The 13,788-nt window shown below is 51.5% G+C and overlaps 1 protein-coding gene and 1 long non-coding RNA gene across 2 annotated transcripts in view; one reads left to right on the top strand and one right to left on the bottom strand.

Annotated features, from left to right (window-relative positions):
• Positions 1-13,788, top strand: part of arap3 (ArfGAP with RhoGAP domain, ankyrin repeat and PH domain 3) — a 25,024-nt gene that overhangs the window by 3,307 nt on the left and 7,929 nt on the right. The window contains 24 exon segments of the mRNA XM_007577863.2: positions 4,751-4,913; positions 4,985-5,809; positions 5,994-6,034; positions 6,122-6,212; positions 6,337-6,402; positions 6,734-6,958; positions 7,510-7,579; positions 7,796-7,916; positions 8,853-9,037; positions 9,122-9,228; positions 9,312-9,511; positions 9,681-9,766; positions 9,844-10,026; positions 10,180-10,312; positions 10,787-10,891; positions 10,985-11,141; positions 11,241-11,343; positions 11,480-11,678; positions 11,757-11,820; positions 11,909-12,072; positions 12,141-12,353; positions 13,220-13,325; positions 13,400-13,547; positions 13,641-13,713. Coding sequence (XP_007577925.1) covers positions 4,819-4,913; positions 4,985-5,809; positions 5,994-6,034; positions 6,122-6,212; positions 6,337-6,402; positions 6,734-6,958; positions 7,510-7,579; positions 7,796-7,916; positions 8,853-9,037; positions 9,122-9,228; positions 9,312-9,511; positions 9,681-9,766; positions 9,844-10,026; positions 10,180-10,312; positions 10,787-10,891; positions 10,985-11,141; positions 11,241-11,343; positions 11,480-11,678; positions 11,757-11,820; positions 11,909-12,072; positions 12,141-12,353; positions 13,220-13,325; positions 13,400-13,547; positions 13,641-13,713 — 3,760 coding nt within the window. The 5' untranslated portion in view covers positions 4,751-4,818.
• LOC107833803 (uncharacterized) overlaps positions 1-13,788 on the bottom strand; it is a 21,293-nt gene that overhangs the window by 2,082 nt on the left and 5,423 nt on the right. Inside the window, exon 2 of the long non-coding RNA XR_001659569.1 lies at positions 8,742-8,747. This is a non-coding gene — a long non-coding RNA (uncharacterized LOC107833803). The remainder of the gene's footprint in view (positions 1-8,741; positions 8,748-13,788) is intronic.

Genomic DNA, 13,788 nt, shown 5'->3' with positions numbered 1-13,788 from the left:
CAATTACCATTGAAATAAAAATGTATAAACAGGCAATATAAGTAACACGTTTTCCAAAAACTGTCATTGCCATCCCTTAAAACATCGGCACCAGTTGTGACAGCTCTGAAACATCCTGGACACCTAACAGCAGCTCTAGTGGAAGCCAGACTCAGCTGTTACAAAGGTGCCGAAACCAATGGCATCCCTGATACCTGCTGTGTATTTGATTAATTCAAAGACGGAAGGAGTCGTCTGGATAATTCAGATGAACTTTAGTGAATAAATAGGATGAACGAATCATACAAAACGTGTAGGAATTCAGCTAACATAAGTCTTTCTGTGAAAAAAACCCTGAGAAATTCTTTCTTCTTCGTCTATCTTCAAGTTCTTCTTCTACTAGTTATAAAGCATCATGGGATATGTAGTCCATTTGCCGAAGCCAGTGGCAACCATGGTGGCAATGTCTATGGTGGCAACACTGGCAGCTAGCCCCGGAAACAGTGGCACTTGTGGCGCATAATGACACCTGCCACTGGAAGTGCCATTAGTAGGTGCGGTGTCACGATGTCGATGTTCTGAGATCGTCTCCTGCGATAACCGATGATCCTGCCTGTGTGACGTTACGGCTCCGATCCAACATCGGTCATGTTCAACAGGTTGGGTTGTCTTGGCCAGTTCATCGCAGCCTGTGGGGTTTTTCCCGAGTGGGAGTGAGAACGCAGCCTGTTGAATGTGACAGGTAGCCAATCAGAAAGCGTGGTGACGTAAGCATGGAGGGGAAACCCAAACATGGCGCAGCCGAGAGGCTGGTGGACATCGGAGATGATGAGTGGAAACAGCATGAATATTTACTCAGCATTTCGTACAAGGAATATCACCAGAAATGACGAGGAGGAGCTGGAGGGAATCTGGAACCGCAGGTGATGAACCCGCCAACTTTTCATCATTAACGTGACATAAAGGTCATAAAGAAAAGGCTGTTCATTCGTGTTTGTTTACTCGAAATTCACATGTGATACAGGGGGTTTTCTGTCTGAAATCTGAATGTCGGCGAAAGAAATCGGTTCGTGTGGTGTGTTGGTCTTGCCGTGTGGATGGACACACCCGGTCGAACCCGGTACTCCGACGGTTTTTTGTCTGCCAGTGTCTCGGGTTTTGAAAATCAGCCCACTGGGCTTCAGTCTGTGTTGTACCAGTGTTATTTTGGCAGCTGTTTACTTTCCACCCTCAGCAACATGTGCTGTCATCAGCTCTGTTGTTGCTAGGATACAGACACAACACTCCAATGCATTTGTGGCAATATCTGGTGATTTTAATCATGCCTCAGTCTCTTCAGCGCTGCCAACGTTTCACCAGTTTTTCAGCTGCTCCACCAGAGAAAACAAAACTTTGGATTTGTTTTATGCTAATGTCAAGGATGTTAACGTCTCCAAACCAAAACCTCCTCTGGGGAGATGGGACCATGATAGGTTCTTCTCTGCTCTGAATATGAGTCTCTGGTGGTGAAGAGACGAGCTGTTGGGAAGATGGCTGTTAGGAAATGGTGATGGGGCAGAAGAGGCCCTCCAGGCTGGTTTGAAGCAACTGATCGGATCGCTCTCTGCCAGCCTCATGGAGACGACATCAGAGCTGTGATTTGAGTGACTAACAATATAAACTGTGTGGAGGATCAGATTGACCTTTGGCCCTTTGTCTGTATTTGAAGTTTCAGTCCATCAGTCTGAATTTCGGATCTCGGTTCTGATCCGATCCTTCCCGTCTTCCAGCTACGTTTGGATCTGGAAGTTGGATGGGAGTGGCGTATCCTCCTGCTGTGTTTCCTTGTTCTTTATCTGCAGCTCTCACCAACTTCCTGCCTCACTTCTTGAGTATTCTCACCGACATGGTACTCCAGCTGCTCTTGGGTTTGACCCACAGTCTGGACTGGGTCAGAACCTGGTGGTAAAAGTTGTGTGTTTGGGCCTGAAGCGGTGCTGACTCAGCCCGTCCTGTGAGCGTCTGACTAACGAGGAGAGAAGCTGCTGCAGACTTCCTCTGCTCCTCTTTTAGACCACAACTTCCTGTCCGCTGCCATGGTTCTGCTCCAGTTCTGCCAGGCCAGACGGGTCAGATGTGGGGCTCTGAGACTGGGTTCTAGCTGGGCTCGAACCCAGCTAGAATACCGCTACTATTAGTTGGATGATCCGGATGCTGAAACCACTTCCTGTTCACCTGTGCTGGTGAGTTCCTGAGAAGCCAGCAAAGGTCCGGGTTCTGGCTGACCTGAATCTATGTTCTGGCCCGGTTCTGGCTGGTCTGGGATCGGAGCAGCTGCTGCGGTCTGGATGAGGGAAAGGTTGAGAGGAAGAAATGGCAGTGACTCACTTCCTGCTGGGCTTTGTCTTCTCGCTGGACGCTGCCAACCTCGCTCTGCGGATATTTTTGTTCTCATTGTTCTCAGGATCTCTTTTCTGCTGCTGCTCTCGGGTCCTCTGACCCAGAAGGTTCTGATGCAGGAGAAGGTCGGACCAGGAGCAGATTCTACAGTTTTGCCTTTATGGACTTGGACCTGCAGCAAGACCTGGTTCTGACTAAAACTGTCTATGGAGCTGTTGCATGTTTCTATTTACATCTGGATATTTTGTGAATGCGCACAAAGCCGAGGGCGAGGAAACGATTCTTTTACATCCGCAATCCGGTTGACTAAGAGAAACCTGGAGATGTTGGTATGATTAATTCAGTGCAGTGCGTCACAGCAAAGGGAAAAATAAACCACTCAACACCACTGGTATTCTAACTTTTTCTTGCTTTTTGTGTTGGCTACGCTACACACAGACCCGTTGCCATGGCAACTGATGGATAACAGCTTCAGGATTCCACAACAAAAACACTCAAACATTTTCAACACAAATAACAGAAAATTCAGTCTGTTACAGTTTTACGTTTGTCGGTTCAATGTTTATTTTGTGATTATTACTGAGTGATCGCTGTGCTAGATTAGCTACCGCTACTATTAGCTGATCCAGCACAGCAGTGGTGATTAGCTAATTTAAACACCTGATTATCTGTCAGAGTTGGTGTTTATGTCGCTTTTATTTTTACTGAACTGTAACTGAATTCTGCAGCACATCTACATGTCAAGTTTGTCACAAGCAAGCTAGCATAATTGACCTACTTCCCTCTTCCTTGATATTTTTTTCTTAAACTTCTTCCTCACACTATGACTAGATAACAAGGTAACAAAGCCCTGTAACCTTTTTTCTTTTGTATCAGGAGTAAAAAGATTTAATGTGTTGTAATGACAACTGAACAGCTAAAACTGATGCTAGATATCATTAGCCAGCAGCTTTTTGCCCTTCAGCAGGAAGCTGGGTGTGATGCCACACTTTTCAGATCTCTGGTTGCATAAAATCATTTCCACTTCAAAGTTCTGCTAGGCTCGTGTGGAAATAGGCAGTTAGCGGGGTCTGAAACTATCCATCCATCTTCTGTACACCCTTGTGCCGTAGTGGGATCGGGAGACAGACAACCACACACACAGCTTGGGAGAATTTGGAGAGACCAATTAACCTGACAGTCATGTTTTTGGAAGCTGGAAAACCCAGAGAGAACCCACCATACACAGGGAGAACATGCATCTGGACTGGGCTGGGAATTGAACCCAGAACCTTCTTACTCCAAGGCAACAGCTCTACCAACTGCGCCACTGGGCAGCCCTGGGTCTGAAACTGATTAATCACAAAATCAGTACCATTTACTGAATAAATGAGCTGAACCAAAGAGAAATTTACAGTTTTTAAATCAGATATTTGTAGACTTTAATCTGTTCTTCAGGTTCTGCATCAGATTAGTGTTTTTCTATCTGTGCATCTTTCCAGAGTTTCTCTGATTATTCATGGAGCTTCTTCAGGAATTTGGACTGTGGACGCTGACATTAGCTTTAGCTGCTACATGTTAGCATCCAGATGCCGTCTACAGGCTGATACCAGCCTATCAGCCTTCTTTTAAGTTATCAGAAAATGATTACCTTCAGAAACTTAAAGCATGAGTCTCTGATAGGCCCTTTCCGACATCCAATCAGATCAACTGAAGTTCAACAGAGAGAAGCCGCTTCCATCCAGCTGTTAGCTGTGCGTAAGATTTACGGTCGTACCAGAAACATGCGAACACAAAGGTTCCTCCTCAGGACGACTGTATAGAAAGAAAACAAAACATGACAATTAATTCAATTCAATGGTTAAATAAGTTCTACAGATCAAAGTGATGGAAGGTTCTGCCTCAGCCGGTCCGATCCGGCCTGTCTGTCTCTGAGCAATCGCATCCTACAGCCTACTGAAACACACACACACACACACACACACACACACACACACACTCTCTCACCGGATGCAGGGAGTGCCTCTGAGGATGTAGCTCTGAGCTGCAGGGCGCGTCGCTAACAAAGGAAGAGCTGTGCCTGTGTTGGTTCTGGTTCTGGTGAGGAACTGGGCCGCTCCTGGACGGTGCTGGAGCTGGAATGTCCTGAGGTCATGTCACTTCCTGTTGGGTGGAATGTTTTAGGGTTCAGACCCTGCTCCTGCTCCACAGAGGTCAAAGGTTGGCTGTGTCTGGAGTTTCTGTGACGGACCAAAGCAATTGGGAGAAGAACTGGAAGAAAATCTGAAAAGTATGGCGTACCTTTAAAATCAAGTCCAAACCAGAACTTAGGTCCAGATGTTCGGGTTCTGGTCTGAGATATTCCTGTTGGTTCTGGTTCCCAGGGTAACGGGGTCGGTTCTGTCTCCCTCAGATGAGCAGCTGCCGTCCGGCCCGGCTGTAGGTCCGTGATGGCCACAGAGATTCCTGCTGGTGGAGGAGATGAAGCCCGGTCCAGACTCCATGCTGGTCACCATGGCAACGCTGGACGGAAGCTCAGCGGTTGAAACCTTCCTGGCGTCCATCCACCTGGACAGGTGAAGCCGCCGCCGTATGGCAGTCTTGTGACCCTCAGACACCATGTGACCTTCAGTGTGACTCCCTGCAGGTACCTGGACACCTTCCACCGAGCCGGCCTGCTATTGGCCAGAGACTGCGCCCACCTGGACCATGACGCTCTGGTCAGTCTGGGCGTAGCCGCCACGGGACACAGGAAGAGGATCCTGCGCCTGGTTGGCCTCATCCAGCGGAGGGAGGCCCAAAGAGCCAATCAGAGCGCAGCTCTCCCCTGTGACCCATCGCAGGGAGGAAGCATCGCCACGTCGTGCCGCCGAGCGCTCGCACCAGGAAGCGCAGCCAGCCTGGACCGCAGGAACGGTCCAGCCATGAAACCCGTCCCCAAACCCAGAACCGTCTTCAACCGCCGCAGGACAGCGCCGGTCCAGTTCAGCACTGCACCGGACCCGGTGGCACCAGTGGACCGCAGGCTTTCCCAGGAATCCATCTGCTTCACCGTGCTGGAGGGTCTGACCTCACAGGCCACGCCCACAGATGACCGCAGACCCAACCCAGTGGGCAGAACCCGGCCCAGCCGCAGCCTGTCTCTGTCTGACGCAGCTGGGTCGGTACCGCCCGTCCCTCCGAGGTTGAGCCGCAGTTCCGCCGTCCCCCTGACTCCGCCCCCCTCCTCTGCAGAGAGGCGACCGCTATCGTCTCTTCCGGGCCGACCAGGAAGTTTGGACGGTACCAGACTCTCTGGGTCGTCAGGTTCTCCCAGAGGGGGCAGCATGGAGATGGTCTCCAACGAGATCTACTGGGGCACCAATCCCAGCTCTGCTGCCCCCAGTGGAGGGAGGAGTTACTGCAGCCAACAGGCAGCTCCGCCGACACCGCCCAGAAATCCGGACCGGATCCAGAACTTGGACAGGAACAGGTGGGTCTCCAGGATCCATGCTTGCTACATAAGGGTGTTTGTGAGGTCAGACACTGATGTTGGACGTGGCTGACCTCAGAATATTTGACCAAATGCTTAAACTTCAAAACAAAACCATTCATGGAGGCAAAGAAAGGTTTATATGAAGACATAAAGTAACAACAGTGATTATTTGGGTTTTCAGCGGCAGCACTCTGAGCAACAACTCCTCAGGATCCGCCAGAGGTGAGTCCAGGTTCTGGTGGTTCTGAAACTTTTGGATCACAGCAGAACCAGAACGTGACCCAGTCCAGTCTGTCTTATGATTTCCAGCCTCCACAGACGACCCAGAGGAGATCAGTCCGTACTGCGAGGCCGTTTTCCAGAACCGGAGGTCGCCGACTGCATCTCGGTCTCGCTGACTGTCCTTCAGACGACGGTTGTACTCTGAATACAGACAGGGAACACAGTGGAGACGCCAAGCCCCGCCCCGCCCCGCCCCGCCCACTGCCTCACCGCGCGCTGACTGACCGGTTTGTTCTGCAGAGCGACCGGACCAGATCCAATGGCACAGAAACCCGGGCAGAGGAGGGGAGAGCTGCTGAGGATCATGGGTAAAGCTGAACAAACCAGAACCAGGAACAGGTTCTGCTGGATGGACCACCAGAACTGGGAATGTTTGGGATTTAGCTCCTTTCAGTCAGTCAGAGAATTGGGTCATCTGCAGGGATTCCTAATCCAGGTCCAGTTTACCAGAACCTTCTCAGAACCACAGCGGTGCCGAACACACATCCCTAAAGTTCTCCAGTCTTTCCTCCAAATCAGGACTGAATAAACCAGGCCCATTTATCAGATCAGGTTCTGACCCAGAGAGAAGCCGGGTTTATGGTTCTGAATGCTGATCCGGGTCAGAACCAGATCACCAAACTCTGTTTCCACCTGCAGGAGCCACAAGTTCTCCTGGACGCAGCGGCTGTCGCAGGCGTTTCTCCCCGGAGACTCTCCGGGTTACAGCACCGTGGGCGAAGCTCCACCCCCTCTTCGCTGCTCCTCCTTCCCCCCCGAGGCGGACGACGACCTCACCATCTCGCCCTACGCCAGCTACGCCTCCCTGACCGAGAGAGCCCCGCCCATCATCAGCGGCTGCCTGGACAAGCTGTCGCCACAGGGGTGCGTTTGATTTATACAAAGGGACAACTGGGAGGTGCTTCATACATCTGTGTCCAGATTTGATTTGACACCAAAATAATTCATCTGGGGTAAATGTTGGCATACGTTACGGCCATCTTGAATGTTTCATTAGCTGGCGTTGCTGCTGAAAATGTGCTACATAAATGAAGTCACCTTACCAAAGCTTGTGTCCGCAGGTCAAAGATTTTGCTGAAATATTTGTCTCCATGGCAACCCAGAGGGGCGTTTGATTTCCATACCTGCTCAAACTGGGCTTTGTTTTTCTCACCTGGCTTCACAGGTTTCTGTGTGTGTGTTCAGGGGTCAGAGGTCATCGGTGGGTGTTGTGCTGCGTTTCCTCCTCTTTGCTCCTCCCTGTGTCTCCTCCTGCCTGTGGAGCTGCCTCTCCTCTTCCTCCTCTTCCTCCTCTGCTCGGTGTGTCTGTCCTCTTCATGCTGTGAGGCGGGGCGGGGCGCGCTGCGTTTCAATCAGAACCAGAGGACGTGTCGGGTTTGGGTCGGCCCGTTAATCCAGATGTTTCTTTGTTTCAGGAATTATGTTTTCCAGAAACGTTTTGTGAAGTTTGATGGGAAAAATCTGATGTACTTCGGCAGTGAGAAGGTAGGAATCCCTGTCCGGTTCAGATCAACATCACCGGGTCAGACCGGGTCATTTTGAGTCGGTCTGACCCAAAGGACGAACAGAACCATTCCAGAAAATGAAATATGACAAATAAATCAACCGACAAAACGAAGAGCCGTTCTGAGCTGTTTGGTTCAGGAAATCTCCTGACATCAGGTGTTTGACCTCTGACCTCTCCCCTCTGTGTTCTTTCAGGATGTCTACCCTAAAGGAGTGATCCCATTGGCTGCCATCCAGATGGCCCGCCCAGCCAAAGACAACAAGTTTGAGATTGTGACGAGTCACCGGATCTTCGTGTTTCGGACGGATAACGAAGGTGAGACTCACAGACAGGAAGTTAATGATTCTGCTTCCTGCTGAAGGTCCATTTACAGCCACAAGTTTTCATACACCTGGTCTGGTTTAAACTGACATAATTGATCTAAATCTGTCCATGAGTCATGTTTCCATCACCGGTCAGGCAACTTTGAGCAAACTTTTAAAAGTTTCAAAAACGAAAAAAAAAGTGAACTAGTCTTGTTTCCGTCTGCTGGTTACATCCTCGTGATGTCATCCAATGCTACTCCTTCCTGTAAGCAGAGGTTGCTAGCTAGCATAGTTCAGAGTCCACTGTGGTTCCTCTATGAAGGCGGAGACCCACCAGTAGATGGCAGCGTTTGCTTCATCAGAACTTTTCCTGAACATGTTTCCACCTCACTTTTAGCGAATTAAGTGATGTCACACTTCCAGGAACTTTGTAGCTGACAGCCACTTTTGTAGGTATCCATAACTGTCATGAGAGTTGCTAATAAGTTGCTATGGCAACAGGAAATAAGCCACATTCTGTGTCTCATACGGGTCCATCCCAAAGCAGCCATTTTGTTTATTTCTCTTCATTGGTCAAGCGCGTCAAGGTATTTTCTTTTTGTTGGTCTGGAGGCCATGATTCAGGTACGCTCTGCGTTTGCCTACCAAGATGGCGGATCACAGTGGCGTGGATCGCTTCCGTCTGAAACGAGTTTTTTTCAAAGCTTTTCCACTTTCAAATACGGTGGTAGCAGCATGATGCTGTGGGGCTGCTTTACACAGTGAATGTTTTAAAAGAACTGTCCAAATGAATCATAAGAACCAAACTCAGACTGACTTCCTGCCTGTTTTCAACCTGAAACTAAAGCCGAACCGTTTGGGGGCGGAGTTTAAAAACCAAGAGCTCAGTTCCTTCCTGTTTCTGCTGTTGCCATGGTGATGACTGCTTCCTGCTGTGGCATGGCAGCGCTTAGGCGGCGTTGGGTGGCCACCCTGCAGGAACACGTTCGGGACCACCAGGTGTTTGGGCGGCGCCGCTTCGGACCTGGATCCCACTGCCAGAAACACGGCGCCCTGGAGCTCAAAGGAACCAAGTCCAGAGTGTACGCCGCCATCAACACCGACCAGATCTGGCTCCACAAGAGCGAGCAGGTGAGCCGCCCTGCCGGCAGGTGAGGAAGGGGTCAAAGGTGACAGGAATTGATGCAGTCGTGTTCTGGTCCTCTCTATCCGCAGTGCTTCAGGAACGGGATCGGCATCACCGTCATCGAGGCCCGCGGAGCGACGATCCGGGACGGGAAACACCGGAGCTTCGACCTCATCACGCCGTATAAAACCTTCAGGTAGGCCCTGCCCATCCAGGTGGGCCCCAGGTGAGGTTCTGGTGACCCGGCTCACATCAGACCCTTCCTCTCTCTCTCTCCAGCTTCACGGCCGAGTCGGACCGGGACAAGCGGGACTGGATGGAGGCGCTGCAGGAAGCCATCGCCGAGACACTGTCGGACTACGAGGTCGCCGAGAAGATCTGGTCCAACCGGTCCAACCGGACCTGCGCCGACTGCAAGGCCCAGAACCCAGACTGGGCCTCCATCAACCTGTGTGTGGTCATCTGTAAGAACTGTGCAGGTAGGCCCAGTAGAGCAACGTCTGGGTCAGAACTGCTCTGACGGCCAGTAGGTCCAGAGGATCCGGCGGTTACTACTCCTGTTTTAGGGTCAAAGGTCACGTTATGGAAAAATATGGAAGTCTTTGCCAAGTCCTTGTGAAGACAGAAAGACGTACTGTGTGTGTGCAGGGCAGCACAGAGGTCTGGGGACGATGGTCTCTAAGGTTCAGAGTCTGAAACTCGACACCAGCGTCTGGAGCAACGAGATCGTTCAGGTGAGCCTCCATCATCCGTCCAGGTGGGGTTGCAGGTTCTGGTCCACTGGAGGAAGTTCTGACTGTGTGTGTGTCAGCTGTTCATCATGCTGGGGAACGACCGGGCCAACGACTTCTGGGCGGCGCGCCTCCCTGCGTCCGAGGAGCTGGACTGTGACGCATCGCCTGAGCAGCGGTGGGATTTCATCACCCAGAAGTACCGAGAAGGCCGGTTCCGCCGGGCCCACCCGGCGTTCAGCGGCCAGGAGGAGCTGCTCAAGGTCAGACTGGAGGGGTTTCCCTGTCACACCTGCAGGGAGGCTGCTTCATTATCAGACTGATGAGCTTCATCATGTGTCTGGGTTTGTGACCCGCTCAGCTGGCAGCTGTTTGTCCCACGGCAGTGAACACCTCGTTCTCCGTGTGTCCCGCAGGTCCTCTGCTCCGCCGTGTCCGAGCAGACGCTGCTGAAAACCGTCACTCAGATTTTCTCGGAGGCGGAGGTGGCCTGGATCGCCGGTGACCCGGACGACCTCCAGCGGCAGCGGCAGCGGCTGAGCCCTGCAGGTGAGGCGCTTCCTGGTGCCAGGAGGTCGGTCAGAGCAGAACCGTTTGCTAAAATCAAGAGGAAACTTCAATTAAAACTGATAATTGAAGCTTAGTAGTCCGGCGGGAGTTACAAGCAGTTCCCAGTGTTTACTGAAGGTTACAGTTACTAGCGGTTCCTGATGGTAACTAGCAGTTACCAAGTTGCCAGAGGTTATAGACTTGCTGCCGGGACGCGGCGGCAGCGCGAGCTGCTCAGTAGGTGTGGTTCGGGTTCCACCTCATCGTTTAGCCAGTCTGACCGTTGGATGCCATCCTCCTGAAGCACTTGGTCAGACACGGTGAGTTCTTAGATCACCAACTCGCTGACTGCAGGGCGCCCCCTAGCTGCAGCAGGGAGCGTCGCACCATGGAGAGGCTGCGTGGCTCTGGTCCAATCTGGGACCGGACGATGGAACAGGAAGTGACTGATCGGCCGTCTGGCTCTGGTTGCAGATCCCAGCGTTTACGATGAGATCATGCAGCCCGTCCTTCACTCCGGCTTCCTCTACAAGGCGTCTTCGCTCGGCAGGGGGACGCTGTCCAGGAAAACCCGGGAAGGTCGGACAACTCCTGAAGAACGAACCGCCAAGCGACCAGACCGGTCTGGACCACATCTGCTGCGGCAACAAACCCAATCTGCTCTCCTTTCAGATTTCCAGAAGTTCTGGTGCTCCGTGGACCGGTCCCTGGTTCTGTACGAGTCGGACCACTCGGCCGACCCGTGCCTGCAGATCGATGTGAAGGACATTGTGTGTCTGGGAGTCGGCCGACCCGATTCCGCCAGCAACAACAACGGCTTCATCGACAGGTCGGTGCTCAGCTCCACGCCGCCCCCTGCAGGGCTCCGTCTGAACACAACGGTTCTGCTTGGTCCGATCCCGACGGTTCTACTCGGTCCATCCTGCAGGTTCCGCTACACCTTTGAGCTGTACGTGGCGTCGGAGAAGCTGTTCCTCTTCGGGTTAGAGACGGCTGACGAGCTGCACAGCTGGACCAAAGCCATCGGACAGGTCCGATCCGCCTCACGTCTTGGTTTTGGTTCCGTTCGGATTCACAGAAACCTGAACAAACGTGTCTGGTCAGATCCTTTAAGTCTGTGAGAAAAACAAGGAGAATAAGTCGATTTGTTCTGCTGTGGTCTGGCAGGCCGCCACGCCGCTCAGCTGTCACTGCCTGCTGACCCGGGAGTTTGACCGGGTCGGGCTGCTGCGGTACCGGGCCATGTTGGACCCGCAGCAGTGGAAAGAGGCCTACTTCGTCCTGCAGAAGTCCAACCTGTTCATCTGTCCCCGGACCGACGGCGCGGCCGAAGACATCATCAACCTGAACCGGCTGCAGGAACTGAGTCAGTGTCCCGGTCTGGGATCTGGTCCGGGTTCTGGTTCTGGTGGTTTCAGTGGGACTGTCTGTGTTTGTGTTGAAGGTATCACCTCCGAGAGTGAGAATCAGGAGAAGAAAGACATCCTAGTTCTGGTGGAGAAGGGAAGGTGAGACGAGGAGCGACCCGGCTCCACCGCGTCTTACTGGTTCTGTTCAGGTTCCGTCCCGGTTCATCTCCAGTTCTGTTCTGGTCAGGACTCTCCACCTGCAGGGTGTGGGTCGCTCCGACTTCTCGCTGTGGCTCTCGGACATCCAGCGGGCGGCAGGCGGAAATGGGAACGCACTGCGGGAGCAGCAGATGAGCCGCAACGACATTCCCATCATCGTGGACAGCTGCATCGCCTTCATCACGCAGTACGGTGAGCAGAACCGCTCCGGACCCGGCCGCCTACAGAACCTCTCGACTCATGGTTCTGGTTCCTTGCAGGTCTGGGCCACGAGGGGATCTACAGGAAGAACGGAGCCAAATCCAGGATCCGGCTGCTAATGGACGAGTTCCGGAAAGACGCGCGGAACGTCAAACTGCGGATCGGCGACCACTTCATCGAAGATGTGACGGATGTTCTGAAGAGGTTCTTCAGAGAGATCGACGACCCGATCTTCATGGCCGAGCTGCACCCGCTGTGGCAGGAGGCAGCCAGTGAGTCTGGCTCCGTGCAGAGCACTCCTCTAGGGGGCGCCGATTGTAAACTTAAACATTAACAGCAACAATCTGGGTTATGATTACCGCCTCTAAACAAAGTCATGTTTTCACCATGTTATTTATTCATTTATAAACTTCAGTTTCAGTATCAATATTTAACTAGCAAGCTAACTAAATATTTAATTAGGATGCTACATATTTAGCCTGCTAACTATTTATTTTTCAAATGAAACATTACATTTTTCACTAAACATTTAGTTGCCGACTGTTTAGATGTTAGCCAAATATTACGCCAGTTGCCTGGAGAACTGGCTTCAACATTTAAATATCGTTAGTAACGTCTTTAAGCTTTACTTTCCATAACTAATCACCACTGTTGATTTGTTCAGTGTATCATTGCAGGCGCTACATGTAACCTTGACTTCTTGACTGTAGACTCACTTTTCCATGTGTTGTAAAACGTGCTTCCACCACAGCTACTACTGTTGATGTGAGGAGCCACATAGCAGCGTGACGTCCGCGGGTAGTCGGAGTTTCCACTAGAAAATCACATTTTGGAGGGCTTTCTACTTAATTCTTCCAAATTTTTTCCAAAGTACAATTTGCCAAATATTTAGCTAGCAAGCTAGCCTGCTGAATAATATTTATCTTGCTAGCTATTTGTATAATTTGCAAACAAGTTGCCAATTAAATGTTTAGATCTGAGTTAAATATTTAGCTCGCTAACTAGCTAAATATGAAGCTAGCTTGCTAGAGGATTCTAGTTGGGTTCAGCTTTAATGAAGTTGTTACCATGGAAACAGAACCAGAACCTGGCTGCGTGGAGCAGTGAATCCTGATCGACGATCTTGTTTCCCGTTCAGAACTTCCTCAGAAGCGTTCCCGGTTGGACCACTACAAGGAGATCATCCGGAGCCTTCCTCGGGTCAACCGGACCACTCTGGCTGCGCTCATCAGCCATCTTTACAGGTCAGGGTCTTCATCATCAGCAGCTTTGGCGGCGGGGAGCAGTTGCTGGTTCTGACCCGTCTCCTCTTCATCAGGGTCCAGAAGTGCGCCGACCTGAACCAGATGTGCACCAAGAACCTGTCGCTGCTGTTCGCTCCCAGCTTGTTCCAGACCGACGGGAAGGGCGAGCACGAGGTGAAGATCGTGGAGGATCTGATCGACAACTACCTGGACGTGTTTGAGGTGGATCGACCCGCAGGAGAACCTGAAGAAACCCGGTGGTTCTGATGGAGGTTCTGATTTAGGAGAACCCGCTGACCTGTGGTTCTGTTTCAGATCGACGAAGATCATCAGACTCAGATTGAACTGGAAATCAGCCTCATCACCAGCTGGAAGGACACTCAGGTCAGCTCACACACACACACACACTGACACACACCCATACACACACACACAGACACATACACACACACTTACACACACA

Source organism: Poecilia formosa, unplaced genomic scaffold (assembly GCF_000485575.1).
Source record: "Poecilia formosa unplaced genomic scaffold, Poecilia_formosa-5.1.2 Scaffold458, whole genome shotgun sequence".
Lineage (NCBI taxonomy): Eukaryota > Metazoa > Chordata > Actinopteri > Cyprinodontiformes > Poeciliidae > Poecilia > Poecilia formosa.
This window is presented reverse-complemented; position numbering and strand designations above follow the sequence as displayed.